Genomic DNA, 25,906 nt, shown 5'->3' on the forward strand with positions numbered 1-25,906 from the left:
ATTTAAACTAGTAGGTCATACATAGTTAACAATAACGCAATTTGATATGCATTTCATGTATGACCTACTAGTTTTAAATAGTCACAAATAGATAGGAGGCCCGTAGCATAATTGGTTAATGCACAGTTGGTGCGATACCACTGGTTATACGAGTTCAAACCCGTCGACCATCGTATTTTTGTTTCATATACCTACGATTTTTTTAGTGGGTATATATCTGAGGTGTTTTCAAGGTATGTATGTTCAATATAATATATGGAATGTTACATTCTCAAAATCTTGTGAATTATTCGTTGAATAAAAGAAATGGTTTATTAAAAATAAACATTGTATAAAAAATGAAATGTTTTTTATACAAACAACCATATTTTGAAAAAAAAAATGATAATATGTAGATACACTGTGGCAATTTTCGCGTGTAGCGACTAGCGACGCGTGTTCGTGTGGAATTTTGTTTTGGTTAAAATGCGCAAATTTATACGATGTGGATTATCTAAATTACATTTAACTTTTTCATTAACAATGTTTTCATCATTGGGTTTCAAAAAAAAATAATATTCACCTGCATTTGTGTAGCAGAAAAGTTCGCAAGCAAACCATTAAACTTTTTTTTTTGACCATGTCCGATCCTAATAAGATCATATTATGGGCCTCCACAAAGTAGAGGTTTGTATTAACAAATTTAGTTTTTTACGAGAAATGGATGTCAACCACTTGCTCAACTTATTAGGTGCATACCCTGACTCACACACAAATTGAAAAACAATATGTGTACTTGCCAGACCCAGGATTCGAACCTGGGACCCACGACGTGATAGTCCAACGCTTAAGCCGCGCGGCCAACGTGGACGTTAAACTTTGGGACCAAAATAATATTCTAAATTAACAGACAACAATTCCAGTGGATCACTCCATTATAGATCATAAAATAATTACCTATCGATATGGTGTTAGTGCAAAGTTTTATGTTGGAGTCTAGACTAGAGGTCGCCGAGATGATGAATGTTAATGGGACGGATATGTCGTTCGGCTACTGGATAACTAACTGGTGAACAAATTCAGTTACATAGTGGTACTAAACGACTATAGATATACCATCATAAATCGTCAGGTGTTCGAATTTAGAACTAAGCTCGTCATAGTATTAAAAATATTGAATGATATTATGTCAAATGTTAGCATAATATGGCGCCATCACTTAGCCGACAACTTATACTGGTGGATCTATACACGGCAGCTATAAAACCCGCTGGATTAATAAAATCATCAAGTTCGACGGAACTACGTGGCAACTGGCAGGGAATGACTAGGGACTGAGAATAATGTAAAGTGCTAGGGGAGGCCTCTATCCAGCACTGGATCTAAACCATCGCGAAGATTAGATACACACATTAATTAAAGCTGCAAAGACCTTAGAGGACCGTACTATTTTTAGAAGGGTCTTTATTATCGTGTCCGGAAACTTGTACGTATGCAGTTCGCTGTATCACACTTCACCGTGAAAATGGTATATCGGAAATATATGGCCGTATAGTTAAGACCGTCCAAACTTTTTGGGTCGTATCTATAGTACATGCTTTTCCCTTCACCACCCGCCACGTCTCCACACCCGTTATGCAGGTGTATACCGTGGCGTAACGAACGATAGGCGCTGTTAAAATGTGTGCCGAAAGTGTCCCAGGAGCAACTTCCCAAGACCTTGGTTGGCGTGCACTAGAGTGTGCGTGATCCCTAATTCCATATAATGTATTACGGTCAATTCTCGATGAGAAAAGACCTTCTCGCTCGCCGTATAATGCCACAAACTTTTTAAAAGCTGAGAAATTTTCCCTCGTAGATACCAAGTCGCAATGGCCGACCGGTCCAACTGAGGGTCGGACCAACTTGAGAAGTTCTTCCCTTTCAACCGACATATGGGGACACTCCCAGAGGATGTGATCGGCATCCTGCAATTCGCCACATAAGCAAGTCGGAGATTCTATTAGGCCAAGCTGACAGAGCTTGGAGGTCGTATAGTACTGACATAAAATTCATGTCTAAATAAAGCACGGCTCTTGTCGGTTTACACTTTACAGGAAGCCAGCAGCAAACAATTTTTGAAAATAGCCGATATACTGGATTATTTTTTGTTAGGTTAGGTTTTCATTCTTGAATTCATGAATTTTGCCAAAATTGACTTAGTGTTCATATTAATTAATCTAATAAAATTAGAGACCGTATAGTATACGGTCATCTCTTTCCGATAGAAAGCTCACGGCGAACTGTGCCACGGTGAAATGTTTTACGTACAATTTACATGTAATCCTTAATTATGAGGTAAGGTTCTGTTTGAGCTGTAACGAAGTCGGTTAAAGAAATAGAAAAGAACTCATAAACCAGCATAATATATCAAGGTAGGCATTTTCACAAAATGATTTTTTCGTTTATAACCATCGACATGGTACTGGAAAAACCTCGCTTTATTTGAAAGAAACGTTTCTAAAAATAAATACGAACACCATCTGACGTTTAATTAAGCCCCGTGACGCTTTTCTTTGGTCGGAAAAACACTTAATACAGCGATGTTCAACCATTCGTAGTATTTTCAGAAATAATATGTTTTTACAATAAACTAGCAAGTTTCTTCTGATAGTATGTTGCCCTACAGCCCACTAGCTTGGTAAGTAGAAATTAGGAAGGTCTGTTCTCCATCTAAGCTCAACCAAAGTCGGCTAATCCAGATTGAGTATGGTCTCCGTGCGAGGTATCTAGCTGAAATTTGACAGGAATCTTCAGGGTCGGTCATTACAATCACTTTACTACTTACTATCAATAAGAGGAAAACCTCATGTGGCTCTCCTCATGAACCGAATTAAACTCGCATAGGTACGTAAAAAAACTGCACACCTTGGTACAAAAACACATAAACAAACTAAAAATACAGATCATTCACTACAGAAGAATCCGCCGATCGCCTAATCATGACTCAAAGCCCAGGTACCCCATAGCCTAGGACAGTGGTAGGCAAAGTCATTAGTCAACAGAGCCAAATATCAACAGTACAACGATTGAGATTTTTTTGAGAGCCAAATTTCTTAAACTTATTATATAGGTAGATACACTGTTAACGTGATATCATTCTTAATACATAATGATCTTATTTAGTGATAAAAATTAAATTGTAGGTAAGGTATTCATAAAATTAAATTATGACAATGAATGACAAACACTTAATGTGAACAATGGCCTTGCATCTACTTGAAAAGTTTGCGTAAGTCAGGTTTGTATGTTGTTGTTTTTAATTTTAGGCACGATTCCAGGTTCTCATCAATAAAACGACTTCTCAATTTACTCTTGATAAGGTTCATGCTTGAGAAAGATTGTTCGCATGAATATGTAGAACCGGAAAGGGAAAGAACAGCAAACACTAGTTTTTTCAAATGATCATATGAGTCAGAAATACTATTCCAGGTATTAAAAATCATTATGTCTTCCATCTCCAGGTCTTTCAAAGCAGACTACTAAACTTGTGCTGTAAACATGTTCACATTTGTTTTTCTACAATGTTTCCATATCAGCACAGAGATGTTCAAATTTAGAGCTCCATAATTCTTTATCCATAAGCTTTATCTTGCAAGCAAGTATCTCGTGATTTTTTTTTCTTTCAAAATAGCAACAACCCCTTTTTTTACGCAGGTCATACTTAACGCTCCGTCTGTTGAAATTGACACAATTTTAACGAGTGGAATATGATGTTTTCCATACACTCAATTACAGCATTTGCAATATCCTCTCCACGTGTTTGATATTTGAGTGGCAATAATCCTACAAGTTCTTCTTTAGGACCTGTAGATGAAAATATAAATCGTACAAAACGTGAAACTTGTGCTGTATCATTTATGTCACAAGACTCGTTAACTGCTATTGATAAAGCTGAAACCAATTTAAGATCTTCGACTTGCTGGTTGGTTATATTCGAAGACATTTTGACTGTTCTATTTTTCACTGTTTTAGCCCGTATGTGGTCATTTGTAGCAGAGCCACACCCAAGGAGCCAAAGAGCCACATGTGGCTCGCGAGCCGTAGTTTGCCAACCACTGACTGGCCTAGGAATATCCAAAGTCATGGCAAGTGCCAGGTCCGATTAGAGTATGACCGCGAGGTTCTAGGTAGTATTGTCGTAAAAGAACTTCTTATCCACGTATTAAAACTGTGACTAACAAGCCCCTGTGCAGTTAATCGCACTTTCGTTTTCAAATTAGGAACGCCCCAAAATTATCATTTCATTTTACGCTTCCGTGGTGTACGAATCTACTAATTTACGTAATTTGATACTTTTTATAATAAAACTATGTCTAAAACGATCAGGGGTGACGTTAGAATTATTATTAGTAAACTTTTGGTTTATTGCGAAGAAGAAAAGGAGTCGCATCTAAAAAGATAACTAATACCTTTTTTAAACACGCGTTGCCGCCATGATAGGTACGTCACTGAGAAGTCTTCTATATGCGACTACAGCGACTTCCTGTTATCGACGAGATCTTGTTGTCGGGCAGTAGGAAGTTGCTTTTCAGTGTGACTAGTTTACTTGAAAAACAACATATTATAAAAATAACCATGATTTATTTTATCAATTTATTGAACATCTTAAAAATATAACAAAACCGTTTATCTAATCAATTTGATATTTCTCTTATCTTTTAATCGGTTAATTGTTCAGAATTTATACTCCTAGCCTCTTCAGAAGCATTTTAAATTAACAAATAAAATTGTAAGAAATCGAACTAATAGCCGTTTTTATTCATCTTCAATGATGCCAGAGAGCAAATTTTAATGTTTTAATAGTGGTCCTAAATAAATTTAGTGTTATAGATACAAACATCTCGCTCTTTATTTTCCCGAGAATTCTGTGATTCTAGTACACAATGGCTCCGCGTAACGTTTAATACTTTTCTCAAATATTTTATTGAAATTTTAAAAAAAAACTAACTTTGATGTACCAAGTGACATTATTTTTTTATTTTTTTTATTGTGAGACCCCTCAGAATGCTAGACCCGGTTGGGCCCAATCGGTCCAATTGCCCTAAGACAAGGTCTGGTAATATAGCATTCAACATCCTTATTGACCAAAACGTGTCTGTTTTTTCAAGATGTGCCCTGCATGCTTCATATGATGAGATAACTAAGATCAACACACTGGTTAAGCCAGTTCCTGACCGGCCATGGTGACTTCGCAGTCAAGCTGCACGGTTTTCGCTTCCACGTGCGGGCACGACCATCAAGACTCTGTACTGCTCGCTGATGTGATCCGTCCGAGCGGACCTGTTTGCCAGGGTCCGTCCACACATGGGCCCGATTAGCCACGCCGACTTGATAATAATCAACCAAGGCCAACTTTGAGGCATTTGAAAAATTTGCTGCGTCATAATGAAGGACGGAACAATTCCGATCCCTCCTAAGATTCATCACTTTCAACTCCTGACTCCTCCGTTTCGGCAGAGTTTCAGTACACGGGTACAGAGGACACTTCATGTCATTAAAGATAAATGACGGCAGAGTCAAGGTTGTTTTTATTTTCTAAAACTCTTTCTTTAAGCACTAAGGTGCATGGTTGCTGCATCAGTCCCACGTAGCATCGCTTCGGGACAAGGAAGTGTGGCACTAAAATCTTTTCATTCTGACATGTTTATAGCGTAATGGAATGTGGCCGTGCACGAACTGCATATACATGGAGGGTAGAGATAGAGTAACTCAAATCAGACAGAAAAGAGTCCCCATTGTGATGCAAGTACACATTTTGAATCACTAATTAAAATAGCACCTAATTAACTTAATATACTATTTTTATGCAAAAATTGTCGTAGGAAGCAATGATATAGGTATGAGGTATGATATATACTTATATGTATCATATATACTTAAAACGTTGACAATCCATGACGTTTCTATTGTAAACCTTTTCTCTTACAAAATACAAAAGGTTTTACAAGAATTTGATCTTGTTAGAACACTTGGATAAATTAATTCTTCTTAGATACTTTATAGAACAAAAAAGTTGAATTTTGATGACTCAAACCCATATACATACCTACATAAGAAATTTGCAATTCTATGAACTGCGACCTCTAAATCGAATACATATTCATATATAATTTACATTATATATAAGTCCTAAAGATAATATATGGTACATACACGTGAATGTAAGTAGTGTCATCACGAAAATGAATATTATAGTATTGTACATACCGACACCTCCTACGTAAAAGGCCGTAACTGCGTTTTTGCTATTTTGACCTGATTGCATTTTATTAAATAATTTTAAAGATAATAAACAATGATAATCGAAAAAAAACAAAAATTCAATCAATACCTATATACGAAGCGCCTAGTTTCAAAAGCCCCTAAAACGGTTTTTGAACATTTTTGAGTTAGATATGTATTTAGATGGATATTTTTGTTACCTATGTCATATATGATGGTCTAAGATTAAACTTAAAAAAATGCCAAAAACCGTCAATACGTATGATCAAAAATTAGGGTAAATTTCAAAACCCGCTAAAATGGTTGGGTGTGCTTTTCAAATACCCCTAAAATGGAAAGCCAAAATGTAACGAATTAAAAAGTAAATACAAAGTTCACAGATTTAATTGATATGATTTTTTCTCATTATTCTCAAAACTGCCTAAAATCGTTTTAGGGGCTTTTGAAAATAGGCGCTTCATATATCAGTGATCTAAAAAATTACGTTTTCAGCATTACAAATTAACGTTGTGGTGTCATTAAAATTTATTAAAATCGTACTACTGAAAAGTACCATTTTGCAGTTACGGACAGTTAAAACACCTCAGATCCACTAGAAAAATCATATTTAAAAAAAAATGCCTTGCTCGACGGGATTTGAACCCGTATAACCACTGGTATCGCGCCAACTGTGCATTAACCAATTATGCTACGAGCCTCCTATCTAACTATGACAATTTAAACTAGTAGGTCATACATGAAATGCTTATCAAATTTCGCTATTATTGACTATCGGTTTTTGTGTAATAAGTCAAAGAATATTAATTACCTTAATTACTAACCGACGCCCGGCTCTCGCTAAATATTTTAGTTATAACGTCTACTACATTTTTTAATGAACCGTTTCTTTTATTCGACGAATAATTCACACGATTTTGAGAATGTTTATTTCATTTCATTTATTGAACATACTTAATTTGAAAACACCTCAGATATAGGTACTTACCACTAGAAAAAATCATATTTGAAAAAAATACGATGCTCAACGGGATTTGAACCCGTATAACCACTGGTATCGCGCCAACTACTGTGCATTAACAAACAGGCCTTGTGGGAGCCGTGAGTATGACTGATAAAGTTTAGTGTGAACTATATTATAATAATATGTCGAATCTTATCCCCTTTGCCACCGATGCCTACCAAGTTAGATTTTATTTACAAAATAACATTATAAATATTGAAGTGCACATAATAAATTAAAGTTTCTTGAATGCAGCCTTTTCGGGTTATAGCTAAATTAATGCGATAACATGAAAAGGTTCCACACCCATATACTTCGCGAAGAAATCGCGATAACAAAAATATTATTTTGCTTCTTGATGGTAAATCTGAAATAATGTTCAAAATAAAATCGAAACAGCGATAATGATTAATATGCCACACGCCAATATTAGTCTATTAGTATAAGTAGCGGTATTTTCAATTCTCGTAGGACTCGATGCGCTGAGTCTATCGGAAATTGAGTTGTCTATTCATAGCTAATTTTCACGACCGCAACCGGAAATTCACTTTTGGCCGACCGGCAGTGGCGGTTTTATGTACGTGGAACCCTGGAGACAGTTTTGGAGTAGGCCCACACCAATCGGGGGTGTTGGGGGCGGTTACATGTAAATTATACGTAAAACATTTCACCGAGGCACAGTTTGCCGTGAGCTTTCTTATCGGAAAGAGATTTTTTTTAAATTTATTAAGTTCAACCAACAGGATCGATCACAGAGGATAAAAATATGAATATAATATAGAAAAAAATAATATGTGATGGTTCCAATAACAGGCGGACACAAAAAGCATAATAAATCAAATTAAATTAGATCAAAAATATTATGTACAGCTGTAATGAATATAATTGGAGAGTTATTGAAAATCGGTAAAGAAAAATAGACAGAAAAAAAAACAAAAAAACCTAATAAAAAGTATAATATAAGTACAAGACAGGCATTGCAAGAAAAGAAAAATGCAATTTAAAAAATACAATAAAAATAAGCAGTCGTCCAGATACAATTAGTCGTGAATTTTGGAGCAACTAAATTTGAAAGAGGCAAGAGAACAAAACAGATCCACTCGATCACTGTGAAGATTCAAGGTTCTGCAGAGTCGAGCCACCGGACAATTGTAACCTAAATCGGTTTTATATGTATGAATGTATAAAAGTGAGAAAATGTGAGGACGAATATTGACTCTTGGTAAATTAATTTAATCTAAGATAGTAGTTGTAGGGAATTGTATAATATACGGTCTCCAATTTTATTAGATTAAATATGAACATTAATTCAATTTTCATAGCTGATTTAGGCAAAATTCATGAATTTAAGAATGAAATCCTAACCTAACCTAACCTAACAAATAATCCAGTATGGCGGCTGTTTTCGAAATTTGTTTGCTGCTGGCTTCCCGTAAAGTGTAAACCGACAAGAACCGTGCTGTATTTAGATATGAATTTTATGTCAGTACTATACGACCCAAAGAGGTTGGACGGTCTTTAATATACGGCCATATATTTCCGATACAACATTTCACGGACTGCATACGTGCAAGTTTCCGGACAGGGTTGGGGGCGCATAATACAAGGGGTGGCAACATACCCGAGACACATTTTTGTAATTCAAAGTCAATTGCGTAAACTAATAATATAATAATATGTATATTGAAGGGCAAGAGCAGAAACGATAATTATTAATGTTAAGATTGTAATTAAATTTGGTAAAGTTTTTTTAAGTGATATTTGGAAGAGGTTATTCAGAGAATATTCGACGCACTTAATGAGGTATCTATGTATGCCAAAACCCTTAAATGGAGATGGGCTGGACAAATAGCTCGTGGGCAGGGTGGTAATTGGACAAATTCGATGATTCAGTGGTACCCGAGAATAAGAATAACGAAATATGAAGGTTCGGTGGAATTACGTGGAACGAACAGGGAATGATAGATTGAGCTTGAGGTCTTCATCTAGCAGTTCATTGAAACTGAGGTGACCGGACAAAACAGAACAAGACAAAACAAAACACGACACAATAGAACAGCCAGGGGAAAAATGAAACATTAATTTTTGTGGAATCAATTTATTAATTAAATTTTAAACGAAATACATATACTTATATATAAATATTTAATATTTAAAAATTATATAAAATTATTTTTCGGGATTTCGGCCAATCGGGATTTCAGCATTCGGGATTTCGGCCTTCGGGATTTCGGCTTTTGGGATTTTGGCTTTCGGGATTTTAGCCATTCGGGATTTCGGCCATTCGGGATTTCAGCATTCGGGATTTCGGCCTACGGAATTTCGACCCAAACTCATCCTAAGCTTGCCGGCAACACCGAGTTAAGTTTATTTGAGGCTTTCTAGCGATTAATGATGCAGAAATTAGGCATATAATTTGTTTTATTATGGCGTTTTGAAAATCTCTGCTACTAAAAATCTATCAACATAATAGAGATATGGCAATTTCAATATTAAATTTATATTTTTCCTGAAAGGTCATAGATATATTTATCTTTGTTCTGTTTTGTCACTGTTCTGTTTTGTCGTGTTCTGTTTTGTCATGGAACCGAAACTGATTAGTACTGATATAAAGAATCAAAAAGGGTTGTTTGCTTTATTTTAGCTATGGGTACCAGCCAATAAAACGAGAAGACAACTAATTATAACATTAATCTTTCAAATTGTGGTAAAACCGTTTCACTTACCAAAAATATGTATGTAAGATACATTTCGACGTACCTACCCCGGAAAACCGATATAAGTCTTAAAATAGAGTTTTAAGTTTTATTAGCTTTTTAAATTTAATTTTTTGTACATATCCTGTAAAAGTTTCAGGTCTCTAACATAAAAATTGACAGAGTTAAGAAAAGAAATTCTGTGAGGATGACGAAAACTGTTTTTGGTCGCCATTTTACCAAGATGGCGTCTTTTGCCCAAGAATACCAGATGGCGGCCAGCATGGTATATCAGCGGGAAAATCTAAAAATCAATCAAAAAACCTTTGTCCCTCGATAATACCAGGTCCCTGGCGATCACAATATAATCTATATATATATATTTTTTTCCGACCATGTCCGATCCTGATAGGATCATATTATGGGCCTCCACAGAGTGGAGGTTTGTATGGATTTGGGTCGATATCACGAAGGCCGGAATCCCGAAGGCCGAAATCCCGAATGCTGAAATCCCGAATGGCCGAATCCCGAATGGCCGAAATCCTGAAAACCTAAATCCCGAAAGCCGAAATCCCGGAAACCGAAAACTCGAACGCTGAAATCCCGAATGGCCGGCTTTCGGGATTTCGTCCGGCACCCGTTTGTATTAACAGATTTTATTTTTACGTGAAATGGATGTCAGCCACTTGCTCAACCTATTAGGAACATACTTTGACCCATGCACAAATTGAAAAACAATATGTGAACTTGCCAGACCCAGGATTCAAACCTGGGACCCTCAACACTATAGACCGGCGCTTAATCCACGCGGCCGTCGTCAAAAAATAACTACATTATAAATAAACTGAGTTTGAATGAAGTTTGATTTATACCCATGTGTAGGTAGCCGATTCATTTTATTTTTTCACAATAATTATTAAAAATGAGAAAGATTGGAAAAAAACAATGCTTCGCACTTTTAACAAAGTAATTCCACCATGATATCATACGTTTTACGGCAGTTCCATATTTGGCTGACTAATTAGATTTATGAAGCGGAAAGGCCATAAGTACTCCATGATTATTTGCTTTACTATTTTAAATCTCACTAATCCATTCATTATGTCTTTAATATCAGAAACAGCAATCTCATATTAAATTCACATTATTAATTATATTACAATATTATTTACTCCATTAAACTTGTGTATTTCCAACTTGTGTATACAATATAAATGTCATAAATAGAATAAATTATAAGTACTAGATTTATTTTTGACCGATTTTATCAATGTTATTTGTAAATATAAATTTTTTATATTAACAATGAAAAAAAATACCAATCCCGGGATCCCGGGATAGTCAAATTGTAATCCCGAAATCCCGGGATCAGAATTTTGGCTCGGGATTGGATTCCCTAGTCAGAACGATCCAAAGATAAATTTCCTTGATAAGTGAGTTTTATTAAGCCTTTTTTTAAGGACATACAGTCAGTAGAGAACCTCAACTCCCCAGAATAATTACAGATTTAGAATAGATAGTCGGGATAATCGAAATCGAATACAAAACCCTTTTTTACTAATTTTTTTTAAATTTCATTTTGTATAATTATTGTAATCATTCAAAACTCATAATCATAATAGAAATCCGGATAATCAATGTTCTATTAGATTGATTGATTGAACATAACTAAATGAAACTGCATAACCTAAAATACGCTCAGACATAGCCATTTCGTAATTCCTGAGGCTTAGCGCAGATACAACCCAGTTGTAATTGAGCAATAACCACCAGTGGCTACCATACGTTGCATGCTTAGCTACTTGCAGCCGCAGTCCAAGTGTTCACCGGTTGGTCACAGTGGTAAGTATTGAGGCACAGGTCGGAGTGAAATTGTGCAGCAGGAGCAGCGACAGGGCACATTAGGTATGCATGCTGGATGATATCGGAAGCCTGTTACTGAAAATTACATGGTGTTTGAAAATTTCAGCGTCTGGCTGCCGCTGGTTGCAACCACAAGTGACAGTCTGTTATGCACAGATATATTCCAGGCTAGAGTTCTAAGAAATAAAAACAACATGAGTTTTAATAATTCATTTTTAAGATTCAAAAGTTATATGAATAAATAATAAACAGGGAAAAACATTGAAAAGAAAATAACTTTAATGGAACTACCCCGTATTTTAATTAAATGCACCAAAGTCAGCATAATCATACAATAAAATATTTTTATATTACATAACATGAAATTAATATCATAAAGAAATCCTTTTCACAGAATGAATGATCCATTTAAATTGCTTGTAAAATACATTTTTAATAAATTTCACTTTATTATTGCACCAATATTCTACTATTTATTACAATATTATTAAAATACTCTGTCATATCCGTTTATGCCTTTTATTGATTATTAAATTTAGACAATAAAAACTATGATTATAACAAGTCCATAGACAATAATAAATTTTCAAAATTATTAATTTTCAGTCAAGAATCGAATCACAGGATATCCTTATTTTTTAACGATTTGCATTTTTATATTTATACATTATTATGACAGCAAATTATGCAATATGTTATTTTAAATACTTATTTAATAAATAGAAAAATTATAATAATTAATTTTAAGAATAAACCAGAATAGAGATAGAGTATATTAAAAAGAAATCCACAAAGATTGGGTTTTAATAGAAAAATTAAGGTAAATTATCACCTATCTATCCTTCACAAAATAAAGCATATCAATATAGTGTGAAGATACATTAACAGACTTTCATACAAGGATTGGTTGTTGGTCAATAGACATGTTCATTGAAAATGGCATGTATATTTGAGCCTGCTCACTGATCATGTGCAGATCATGGTAATCTTTAAAGCACAGTGGGCGCCAGATAAAACTACGGTCAAATAACGAGGATGAATTCCTTGGATAATGCAATTGGCCTAAAAAATGAAGACCTTAATCGCGCCAAAATCAAATGGACAACATCAAAATGAAAGTCAATTACTGTAATGTGGATGCCGCAGCACTAGACGGATTTGAAGGAAACAGGAGTGGAAGATTGGTAAAGGAATTGAAGAAAAATTAAGATGATTTTAAAATCAAGAAGATAGTAAATTGTTATGTTTGAATGAATCAGCCACTAATCAGAAAACTTAATATATATAAAAGAATATGATAATATATAACACATATTTTAAAGATTTGTTCAGCTGGACAAATCTAGTCATCCAGTGGTATCCAAAAGGTACAAAATGTCCGCAAGGTAGACCTAGAGGCAGCTGGCTGATGACAATAATGATATTATAAAGAATGATGAATTAAAAAACTGATATATTTTAGAGTATTTTTCAAGGATTTTTATAAACAATGCACTATTTTTGCAATATGAAGAAGTAAAACAAATAACATTAGGTACCTACATAACATAATTATCAATTATTTTATAAAAGGAAAATATATTATTGCTGCAGCTTGATAATTGGCATTGTATGTGTTTTTTTGTTAATCTGTACATATGACACAAAAAACATGGTGAACATTAACACATAAATGCAAATTGTATGCAAATAAAGCATATTTATCCCATTCACCAAATCAACGTCACTACAAGGCCACCTCACACTAAACAATGAATGCATCGAGACAGTTGATGAGTTTATTAATCTCGGATCACAGGTCAAATAACAACATACGCTACGAAATCAAAAGGAAGATAGTAAGCGATAACAAGTGCCATTATAAGCACTGTAAATCCTCCAGATTATAAGAAACACAAAAGTCTGCCTACATAAAACACTACTGAAGCCAGTATTTATGCTACAGATCAGAGAATGTGGACAGTAACTGTCAGTGATTCTGAAAACCACAGAATCTTTCGAAAGACCCTTGGCCCAATCTTATCCACATAATACATAAATAGGTGAACAAGCCCCGACAAAGTGATTCACGTTTAATGGTTTGGAAGAAAAATGGAGTAAGGAAAAACCATGACTTCAGTGGCTTAGCCTACAAAGAGACTTGCAAACGATAGAAGTGATCGACTGGAGAAAGGGAGCAGTGAACCGGGCAGAGTGAAGGTGTCTGCCTAAGGCAGCTGGGCTATAGTGCCAGAGAAAAAGAAGGACGCAGTCACTAAAAATCACGATGTTTTTGCCTCTCCTGTATAGTAAAGTTATACAAAAAGTTTTGAAAGCACAATGATAATGTGTAATTTAAAGATTATAAAAAAGTACCTATGTAAACTTCATAGAATGCAACCAGAGTTTTTTTTATTTCGGATATCATTTTCAATATTTAAAGAAATATAAATCAAAGTAAGAACTATCCGTCAACATCAACCAGTATTTTTAAAATAGACTACCAAAAAATAGTACCTAACTTTTACTGGGTCATTTAATAACTAGATACCAAATATTTGTTGACAGTAAGTTGTTTCGAATGAATGACAGTTTTACATGTAGACTTAATGTTGCAAACTGATGACTGGTTATTTAAGCAAAGTTTGCCTTCAAGAAATTGATGAGTCCGTTAGTGGAAGGATCGTGTGATGAAACAGGAGTATTGTTCTGAAGTTCAGGTTCAATGGCTTTCGCAAGTTGCTTTCCAAGTTCCACTCCCCACTGGTCGAAAGAGTTGATGTCCCAAATCACTCCCTGAGTGAATATCTTGTGCTCGTAAGTTGCTGTAATATAAAGGTATTCAATTCAATATCAGCCACTCGCATGAGAAAGATTTGATTTGATGTAAGTTATTAATAAGACGAAAGCTTCACATAGAGAATAATGTAAACATGTGAAAAAACTCACCAATCAAAACTCCGAGAGTAAACGGAGTAACCTTTTTGACAACAATGGAATTGGTCGGTCTGTTTCCTAAGAATACTTTGTGCGGGAGAATCTTTTGAAGTTCATCAGCTGACATACCAGATTTCTCCAACTCTGCTTTAGCCTGTAAAAAATTAGTTGGTACATAAGCAAAGTTCTATAATTCAATGATACTGAACCAAACCACCAGAACCAAAATAATTAAAAAGTAACTTGGGAAAAACTTGGACTAAAGTAACAGATTGCTTGGCTTTGCTCGTATTGCAGCTGTAAGATACAATCAAAATTTTACCTGTGCTTCGGTCTTTCCGGTCATCAAAGCTTCGGTCTGGGCCAGGAAGTTAGCGAGAAGGATTTTGTGATGAACTCCACCAGCGATGGGATTGTGGGTTTGAGCTGGTGCAATAAAATCGCAAGGGATCAACCTATATGGCATATCAAACAAAAAATATAATATTAGATACGTGAAAAAAAAATCATCATAATTATATTGCATCCTACCTACGTAGAGAATAGTAAATTTTCTAAAAAATATATCTTCAAGATTTTTTTGATCACCCAAATTAAATATTTAAACTATAATTTGGAGAAACAGTGATAAATAAATCAAAACTTCAACATCACTATCCTAGAATACTAATATAACAGGTAGAGAGGTAGACCCACTAGTAAATTTCTACTACTAATTTTCCTAGCCATTCATTTTCCATAGTATCAAAGGATATTTACGTACCTGGTTCCTTGATGAATCAGCTGATAAAATGCATGCTGTCCATTGGTTCCTGGCTCTCCCCATACGATGGGACCGGTCGAATAGTCAGCCTTCTTTCCCGAGCGTGTCACGTACTTGCCGTTGCTCTCCATATCTCCCTGCTGGAAGTAGGCGGCGAAACGGTGCAGGTACTGGTCGTATGGCAACAAAGCGTGTGTTTCTGACCCGTAGAAGTTGGAGTACCAAACGCCAAGGAGGGCTAACACTACAGGCGCCTGGAAATAGGTGATTTATTAATTATTTACAAATTTATAGAACCAAATGGGGTAGAGTGCAGAATAGATGGCACTACGTGTCAAATAAATTCTACAAATGCTAATTACCACTGACATAATTATTCGTAAATTCATTCTCTTTTCAATTTCAAGCCAACATTTCCTAATCCCTTGACAATTTAAGATGTAATTAAAATCTTATGTCGAAATCGAAAGCGAACTTATTCGCCGTAATTACACCAATTCTTACATTAATTACTACCAATTAACTAATTGCGGCATAGAAGAGGTTAAATAAATATAAAACTTTCTCTTCAACACACTGCCATGTAAAGCAAGCTGTTCTAACTAGGCAACAAAGTAGAAATCCCTCATTTACAGCGCCCGTACATACAGATTTATTGGCACCGTTAATATGTAAATTCAACTATCACGATTATAACACATAAAAGTGCTGATTATCTCGCCAAACTCATTATTCAAGCATAAGTGAGATGCGTTGTTGTCATTTTATGGTGCTATGTGACTGGTTGTGAAAAATAGTAAACATCAAAATGCTTTGCGTGGTGTAGTTCGAATTTTTACCGGCAGGTTCGCCACTATCGTTCTACGGCGCAGGCGCAGATATTGCAAAAGTTGCAACTGTCGCATGAAAATTCAGAAGCTTCTGAACTTTTTTGATCCATGCATGCAATTTTACAACTTCCACAATAATACGTGTTTTTGTTATGCATGTCGTGCATTTTCTTGTTATGGCCACGATAATACGCACTGTCAGTAGTAAATCCATGCACGTGTACGACTGACTTGAAACATGCTAGTAGGAGGCTGCCCAGTCGCAAACGAGCTTTTATGCACTGATTCATGATGTCATGGCTAAAAACTATGTATTATCCGGCCAACGTCTTTCGTGAACGCTCTGACGATAGGAGCGAGTCATATAAGACTTCGTGAATGCACTCGATGTGAATTTTTATTTTTCGTGACTTGAACGAGACATGAAATGTAATTAACGCGAAGACCTATGTTCAAATTTAAGTGACTCATTTCCCATGACTACAACAAAGGCATGCAAATTAATAAAATATGTAATTTACTTACGTTTTTGACGAGGGGAGCTGTGCAGAAATGGTTGTCCATGAAGTGTGCTCCTTCTAAAAGTTGTTCAAAGTTGTCATAGCCGATATACAGGGCAATTGACAAACCAATGGCTGACCAAAGGGAATACCTGTGAAACAATCAGAGATTAACTAAGTACGTACATTCCACTGATTCTTTTCTACATAATACATATAAATATGAACGTGGAGTAAAATGAATGTTAATTTTTCAGTTTATTACAAAGTTACATATTATATTACTTTTATTTTGTGTAGGATGTTTATTTTGTTTAGTTTGTGGCTACCCATCGTGAATCTCAAACATCACTAGTTTATTTAAGTAATACCTACATAGCATTAAGTGAACTTACAATGTAAACTATATAATGTATGTACCCTTCATCAAAATCACCTTTCTCGACATCTAGACAAAGTCTTCGATTCAGACGCTAGCCCGCAATATTTTTTATCGAATCGCTTAATTCGCGAGTTCTTGTTACATTGTAATACGGCACAAATCACATTGCACATTTGTAAGCGAATTCTTTCGGAAGAAAGACGCAGGCAATGGCGAGACAAATGACCGCTACACAAGCACGTTCAAGAAAGCGCTGACCTCAGCCCTATCTTAACGCATTTAAACAATATAAAACGGAGGTATTTTTACCTACCAAAATACATTCAATTCAAATCTCTTGCAACGCAATAACGTCCGTCGAGCCATCATTTATCTCAGCCACGATCTTCGTAATTATCAATTATTATAATTTAGAATCAGTAACATTAAATACTAGTCGTCCTATAAATTTGTAATCAATTTTAATAGTAGGGAGTAAAAAAGTCAGGGGATTGTAATTCACACGCCAATCTGTTTATTCATTGGAGTCAAGCAACCATACCTCTCCTCATACACTCACTCATAAGTTTATTAACTCATTCGCTGCTGAGTAGATAATGATTTTTTAATTAGCACCTTTAAAATGCACATTAATTACATTGATCGGCCGCCTGGTCATTACGCGCCGGGTGCGTCTTCCGCATCCAAAGTATTAATATCGCGTTTTCATATTTTAAATTGTTTTATTTTTCAATTGATCGTGAAATTTTGCTTATCGTGACACGTGTCCAAAACGCATCACCCATGATAGACATGAAGATTCGATACCAAGTGATTATTTAACATTGACCTTCACAAAATAATTTAGATATGAGAATTTTCCAAACATAATACCTACAGAGCGATTGCCACTAATGATGTGAATTGATTTATTATTCAATCTGTAAGTAATAAAATTACAACGTAAGAAACTAGCAACATCTAGATTCATGGTGGCGCAGATTGATCTTGAATCGGTAGCTTAACGTTATCTATGCATCACAATATTACTATGGCAGTATCCGCAGATTTTTAATGACACAATATGTAGAATGTAGAGCGACGGTCTTACCCCCACACCCTGAAGCGGGCTACCATGCCAGGATCTTTGGTAGCCCCCCCCCCTACCTATCACTAAGATTAAAGGCAGAATGGCGCTCTACAGTAACTTTTTCCAAATGGTGTTCGAGGTAAAATTAAGAGTATTTAGTATATTTGAACATATTGAATTGTCGAGTATCGACACACATCAAAAATTGCATTGCATAACTACATGTTTTAATACCATAATCAACATTAGCATTTGAAGTAGCCGGCGACTTTTTTACTATTAGGGTCAACGTGTGATGTGTGTTTATCTCACTTATCTGGTTAACCCACCACGCCGGGCCCCCAAGCTAGAGCCCTGTCAGCCCTCCCCTTGTGGGGGCCATGCTATTACTACAATCGCTGTAATACCAATAATTTGTGGCTTAGTATTTCATAATTATTCAGATGTCACTGTGTGTTTAAATTTTTAGATTATCCAAATCAATTGACAGTGGCTAGTAATCTGAGTTTAAAGTCGGACGAGAAAACTCACAAAATTTTTATATGCGGCCTGTCGATCAAGGCCTCATAGAGCGAGATAACTCGCTAAAGGCATAGAACCGGTTAATAAGTAAGAGCCGTCACGCAGTGAGTCCTACTCAGTCGAAGATTTCTTTAGAGAATTTTCAATAAAAAATAATCATATTTTTAAATGTATAGGTAATATAGGTATTATTCAGTCTAGAATAAAAAAAAAATTTCAGTAATAATTGATTTGTGATGTTAAATGACTATCCAATATGGTAAAAAATAAAAATGCTAATAAAAATAACATTAATTACCTTCCTCCGACCCAATCCCAGAAGCCGAACATATTCTGTGGGTCGATACCGAAGGCTGTGACCTTCTCATTGTTGGTCGAAAGGGCTACGAAATGCTTGGCCACTGCAGACGCCTAAAAACATGTTTAAAATTACAAGAAATTATTATTCTGAGCATGATTACACCATAGAATAATTGAGAGTTAGAAATGTCAACGCTAATATCAGATGAACACGTGGTGTACGATGAGATTGAACTTGAAGTCGCCAGGACTTTTTAAGCCAGATGTTAAGGTTCTACGTGTGAAAAGATTCATAATCCTCTAGCGACGCGAATGTAGAAAAATCATCATCATTATCAGCCTGGGTATATCCAAAGGCCAACTACATTCAGGACATAGCACTGAATTGTGTATTACGATGGTAGCGCTAGTTATTGATTATCTTCGAATGCAATGCGATAATAATGCATATTTCAATATGCAACAATCACTTTCTACAAACAGTTTACCATTTTAACTAGTATTAACATCGAAGTTTACAGTTTCGTGTCACGGCCTGATTGTACAGGGCCTTGATTTATCCACTACTGGCTGAAAGTCTCCCATGGCTCTTTCCCCTCTTCTCGGTTCCTAGTGTACATCCCCCAAACTTGATGAGTTTATGAAACCAACTGGTTTTAGTTTGGTTTAGTAGTTTTATTGAAATATAAATCAAGAGCAGTTAAAAATCAACTTTTTATAAAGAAATGCAAATGAATCATTCGAACACTAAAAATAAATTAAAATAACTAGGTAATATAAACATACATCCTTAGCAGCTGCGACGAACCATTCCTTCGCTGACGTGGCATTCGTGATTGTCTCTTGTGTGGTAAAGGTCTTGGATGCGATAATAAACAAGGCGGTTTCAGGGTTCAATTTCTTCAGAGTCTCGGCCATATGTGTGCCGTCAATGTTTGAGACAAAGTGGACTTTAAGACCGGTAGCGTAAGGTTTTAACGCCTCGGTTACCATTAAGGGACCTAAATCTGAACCACCAATGCCGATGTTTATTACATCTGTGATGGATTTCCCAGTGTACCTGAAATAAAAGAATTTTCCAATATATTACAGACTAAAAGTAATCAGAATAATTTTAAAGATGCATTACCATTTAGGAATATTCAGCAAAATGATAAGTTGTAGGTTATAACCACATGTACATGGATTTGAAACTTTTCACCTTCATAAAACTCCTAATCTAATCTAATAAAGAGACTAATTTGGGCAGGACATGTCCAGTGAATGCTAGGGATACGTGTACCCATAACGGCATATTTTAGGGAATAGTTGGCCATTCATTCAGACCATTAGTGATTAAATCCTTGCTCTGAATCAAGCTATTTTGCTAGAAATTAGAAACTTATACAGATCTTGGATTTCTCCACTCCATTCAATCTTCTGCCTTAGCTTCAGATATGCTAAGTTTCTCTCTACACAGTCCAATCAGCTCACTTTAGGTATCATGACCCTGCTTTTTCCATTTGGGAAAATCTATTGAAGGTCCAAAGGAAAAGGAGTCTCTCGATGATTTGAGTGCCTTCCAGTGGCGAAGGATGGAGGTCGGCTGTTAAGATCCGCCATAAATAGTGCACAGTAAACTTTGTCAGTCACACATATTTGTTTTCATTTAAATAATACTACAATTTATAGATGGTGTTGGTTAGTTTTTAAAATTCAATTAAACCTTGCGAAAACCAAGCCATAATACATAATAGTCAAAAAATACTCGTCTATCTATAAAATATCTAAAATTATGCAATTAAATCATACATAACTTTGTATATTTTATAGATAAAATAATATTATTTATCTATTATAGTTTGGTTTAGACAGGGCTTAATGAATTTAAAAAAATTAACCAGCGATATGTGAAATATGTATGTATTCTTATTCCAACGAAAACAAATAAGTATGAATGAAGAAGTGTACACAATTTTGTCATATCGCCCAAAATATACCAAAACTATTATGATTTGGTTTAGGCCGGGTTTCATTTATTTTTAAAAACTAACATACACCATCTGTAAATTGTAGTCTTAGTTCAATAAAAACAAATACGTATGCCGCCTAACAAAGTTTAATGTGCACTATATATGGCGGATTTTAACAGCCTACCTCCACACTTCGCTACCGGTGTCTTCCATCAATATCTTCCATTCAGAGATTTCCTGCTTCGTGTCATAAGGTTGAGCACTCGGATTCATAAGCCAGTACGAGCCTGATGAGAGTTATATTTTAGTTTCTTTTAAGAGTAGTCTTGATCTGAAGTGTCACTGAAAACTCTAGTAAGTACCATTTACATTCCATGCATTAATAGCTCTGGATGGTAACACAATATATTATTGAAATAATAATACGTGAATTTGAATTAGCCACATGATACGAACTAGCAACGAGGCTCCCATGCTTTCCTTGGCGATATATTTATAGTATAAACAAATACCAGACTACGTAATAAAACATCAAAAAATCATTACGACACTTGGCTTACCCTTTCCATTGGCCGGAAATTACTTTCTCCGAGAACTCCTTCATGTGCGCCAACACAGCATTTACGTCGGGCATGACGTCTTTTCCATCGACCAGAATTGGTTTTCCACTCCGATTTCTCAATGCAATGTGCAAAACGGATCGACCTTCCGTGAAATTGATCTTTTGACCTGCGAATAAGGTAAATGAATCAAAATGAAGCTTACTTTTTTTGTTTCGTATACATTTAATAACACAAAGCAAGCAACCACCAAAATGCAGTTACTAAAGAGTACTCGCAGTCAAGTAAACATACTGCGCCACAATTTACCACATATAACTACCTTGTTGTGGTTCCTTGCGGTCCATATTTTCAGAGATATAAAAAAAAAAATGAAGGGGCCTGTTGCAGATTTGCAGTGAAACTAAATAACTATGGTACAGTTATTATTTTTTGTAGTCGAAGCTGAATACATTGTAGAAAAATGAAAATGGTGGCATGCTGTTAAAACTTCTGCTTTGGTCACGTATTTTTAAGGCTATACCTCAGTTGAGGCATGGTCTAAAAAGATCGTGGCTAGGCAATGCGCGGATTGTGCAAATGACGCGTGCCGAACGAAATATAATTTGTCATATGATTCCAACATGCGTCCATTTAATGTTCTGTTTATTGTTCTATTAGTATCTAACAATAATAATATATTCATTGACATCTTTTCTTTTTCAAATAAATGGGTAACGTTTTTTAGTCATCTTTACATGATTTAAGAATTAATACCCCCGTCGCCATCAAACAAATTGACGTATTCACAGCTCTACTTTCGCTCTCCGATTGCCAGCGAGTCCAAAATTTCGTCGCACCTATAGTTGAAAATTATTTACGTTTCACTGAAGTACCGTCTTAATAAATTTGAGAGATTAAAAAATGATAGTTCATTTTATAAAATCTTTCCTATCCCATCATAATGAGGCAGTATGTATTTTTCTCAGAGGCCAGTTGAACCAGCCAGGTATAAAAATTAAATTTTTAACAATCAATCTATTTTTAAGCGTCACTTTCTTTAAAAATACATGCAACTCAATCAGAAAATCTCACGGGTGCTTATAAATAAAAGTGATAGACTAAAATAATCAACAAAAATGTAGTTTATGCGTGATTTTAAACACATTAAGCGTAATAATATATGAGATGAATGACCGCCTCTTGCAAGATTTCATGTATCCAGCAAATCTATGCCATCTGAATTTCTGGTTTATTTTATGTCTGGCACACATGTGGCACAAAATTAGACCAAACATTGACCAAAGGGTATTTATATTATTTAATTGTGACATAAGTATGAACAAATTATATTTACCCGAAAACATGGCATCTCGAGCTTGTTCGATTCCCCTGCTCTTGGCGAGATTGAGAAGTAAATTACAGGCATCTTCGTTCACTCTATTCTTTGAATAATCAAACAAAATGTCTCCGTCTTTCGGTGTGTTGAGTGTCAAACTAAAAACAAAAATGGATCTTTAAAATTTATTACTAAACTAAACTAAAAGGTATGTATGGAAAGGATATGGATAAAGAGACAAGAGAACCAAATATATTCAATTAGCTATGTCTACATTCGATCACTTCATCTTCCACTTCATTTCAACTTTTTTAATTCTGGTTTCACCACTGAGTAGTTTTGCGCATGCTTTAGGTTGAATGTGTGGAACGCACTGCATCAACTGTCTACACCTGCACATCAAATAGTTTTCACGGGAAGCAGTGTTTTTAATCTTTTTATAATGTCGATTGTATACAAAGATGTAAAAGTTATAGTATAATTTACTTTTATACATTTTACGCGGAATCATTCAGTTTACAACACTGATATGATGTTGAACAGAAATCCATCACTGGCGAAGCTATGTGCGTTAGCATTTTCATCACGAAAAACAGCCATATAAAAACTGGTTTGATGCAGGCAATGCACACACTACGCATGCACTGTGATGCGTTCATCTAGCAAATAAAAAAATCCATGAATCTAGACAGGGCTATTATTCACAGCTAACATTTTTCTGGAGCATTGTAGTGTAGATATCATAAATACCCAAACCTAGTACAGACCTATATACAAAGATATGTATAAACACTTTAAAAGTATATAAAAACTTATATATTTTAAATCTACATTTGTAGCAGGCAAACGTATTATAGCTATGGACTAGCCACTACGCTATACAGATAACCTTTTCATGATTATAAACGGTCATAGGACAAAAAACCCATTTGGAGTGTACTGAGCTTTGACCTTCATTAAAAACAGTATTGATTGAAAAATGTTGGAATATTGTATTTTAATTAATTTTTTAATTAATGTATTAAATTAATAATTTAATTAATTAAAAATGATGAGAAAATCTCGAAGGAAAACTACTACAGTAGTTTTAATAACAGTAACTGTTATTAAAATCGTGTATGTTTAGATTTGTACTTCATTTAAATATTTCTTATAGGTACCTAATTTCAATGGTAAATCTGGTATAAAATGTTGGTTTTACTCCTTATCAAAACAAATTTTTTCTGTCGTAAAAATATTGAAAAACCCATTTGAATTTTAAAATTTGCCGCTGAGTATATTGTATCAACTTCAATGTGGTACCTGCCGAAATAGTGAGACAAAAAGCCCACAGGAAGTGGTGGGGTAACGGCGTGCGTGTCAATTTTTTCGATTAAACGCCTACTTAATCAAAATATTATGTAGTCAAATTCCGCAGAGTACAAAGGAGGCGGTCAGAGTGCGTGGTTCATTCAATTTATGCTGCTAGAGGCTTAGTTCAAGTAGCACACCATGAAAGAAACTTTATTATTGGAAGACGGAGAGAGAATTACTACGAGATAAAAACATTCACCAATTCATCTGGAGCAGGGTTTCCTAAATGGAAAGGGGTGGAGGGACACGTCTAAACTTCAAACAATTTTATTTTACAGCATAAACCAGAGGGGAACAATAAAAATCACAAAGAAAGTATGGGAAAGCTATCAACCAGTTAATAAAGTAGCTTTAAGGTTTTAGCTAAATACCTTAGAAAAATATATTTAAAAAAAGACTTTTTACAATAATAATCGTTATTTTCATTTTTCAATTTGGTTGGTAATTAATAATTGAAAGAATATACGAATAATTCGCATGTTATAGTTGGCATATTGTTACGAATTTCTACTTAAATTAAAGTTGTATATTCATTTTCGAAAGTAAAAGTGGTTCAAGGGAATGAACAATGTTAATGACATGCTATGACAAGGATGCCTGTAGGTCACAAACCAAGCCTAGTATCAGACCCGTATCAATAGAAATGTTTTGATTTTCTCTTTATTATTTACCTGAATTTATTGAACCGGTCTGGGTCTTGTTGAAATAGCTGGGAAATGTCGAGTTTGGCGCCATTCTTATCGTAGTATTCCTTGAGCTTCTGCCAGGCGGCGTCTTGTGTCAGAAATTCTTTATTTTCCATTTTGAATGTCTTATCAATCGTCGACTGACTTAAATTTGCGGCGAACTAAACTCAACTTGCGCAAAGTATTTGACAGTTGTTTTTAAAAGTCAATTGAAGGTCGTCGAAATTAGGTGTTGCCATTATCATAAAACAATAATATTGTCTATTGCAATAATAATTGTAAAATTAAGCAAAATTCGATATGCATCAAGCAACTGAAAATCTTAAATTATTATGTTTTCCTTGGAAAGAACCTCATGACTGAGGATCGCGACCCGGATAATTTGTTTGTCGGCATTTTAATAACACACAGCGTCTGCAATAGGTTAAAACTTGTGGCACTTTCATTAGGTACCTATCTATAATCCATCCATGGCACTCTTGATTCGGTCTTTCAATCTGGACGGATCTCCTACTTCGAGTTGCAAAAATGCAAAGAGATTGGATGGAGCAAAAGATATTATACCTATTGATTTTGACATATATTTTTGCCCGATGCATTTTTAATACTAATACCCTGTTTGCACGTGCATGGATTTACTACTGACAGCACGTATTATCGTGGCCATAACAAAAAAATGCATGTGTAAACACGTAGGTATTATCATGCAAGTGTGCATGCATGAATCAAAAAAGTTCAGAAGCTTCTGAATTTTCACGCGACAGTTGGGATTTGTTCGATATGTGCGCACCTGCGCTGTAGAACGACAATGGTGAACTTGCTGGGAAAAGTAGGTCATTTTGACATCACAACTTGTCAAATAGCACCAAAAATGACAACATCTTGTCTCACTTGCATTTGAAGAATGAAGTTGGCGAGACAGTCAGCACTTTTACATATAAACAGTTATTATC

The 25,906-nt window shown here is 35.1% G+C and overlaps 1 protein-coding gene across 2 annotated transcripts in view; it reads right to left on the bottom strand.

Annotated features, from left to right (window-relative positions):
* The window catches only part of Pgi (glucose-6-phosphate isomerase), a 565,311-nt gene extending 540,151 nt beyond the window's left edge, over nucleotides 1-25,160 (bottom strand). Inside the window, exons 1-10 of one of the 2 annotated variants that reach the window (XR_015072266.1) lie at nucleotides 24,939-25,160; nucleotides 22,933-23,072; nucleotides 21,597-21,765; nucleotides 19,871-20,144; nucleotides 19,083-19,195; nucleotides 16,837-16,963; nucleotides 15,482-15,735; nucleotides 15,041-15,173; nucleotides 14,731-14,872; nucleotides 13,599-14,606 (exon numbers count right to left, since the gene is read on the bottom strand). Coding sequence is in view for 1 of the 2 variants with exons in the window: in XM_085961196.1 (XP_085817322.1) it covers nucleotides 14,416-14,606; nucleotides 14,731-14,872; nucleotides 15,041-15,173; nucleotides 15,482-15,735; nucleotides 16,837-16,963; nucleotides 19,083-19,195; nucleotides 19,871-20,144; nucleotides 21,597-21,765; nucleotides 22,933-23,072; nucleotides 24,939-25,069 (1,674 nt within the window). In the remaining variant the exon portion in view is untranslated. Of the gene's footprint in view, nucleotides 1-9,424; nucleotides 14,607-14,730; nucleotides 14,873-15,040; nucleotides 15,174-15,481; nucleotides 15,736-16,836; nucleotides 16,964-19,082; nucleotides 19,196-19,870; nucleotides 20,145-21,596; nucleotides 21,766-22,932; nucleotides 23,073-24,938 lie in introns of those variants that run through there. The other variant, XM_085961196.1, reaches the window with a different exon arrangement.
* Between the last annotated feature and the right edge of the window lie 746 nt (nucleotides 25,161-25,906).

The sequence above is a fragment of the Rhyacophila brunnea genome, unplaced genomic scaffold (assembly GCF_057557595.1).
Source record: "Rhyacophila brunnea isolate RB1 unplaced genomic scaffold, BYU_Rbru_1.0 scaffold_12, whole genome shotgun sequence".
Taxonomy (NCBI): Eukaryota; Metazoa; Arthropoda; class Insecta; order Trichoptera; family Rhyacophilidae; genus Rhyacophila; species Rhyacophila brunnea.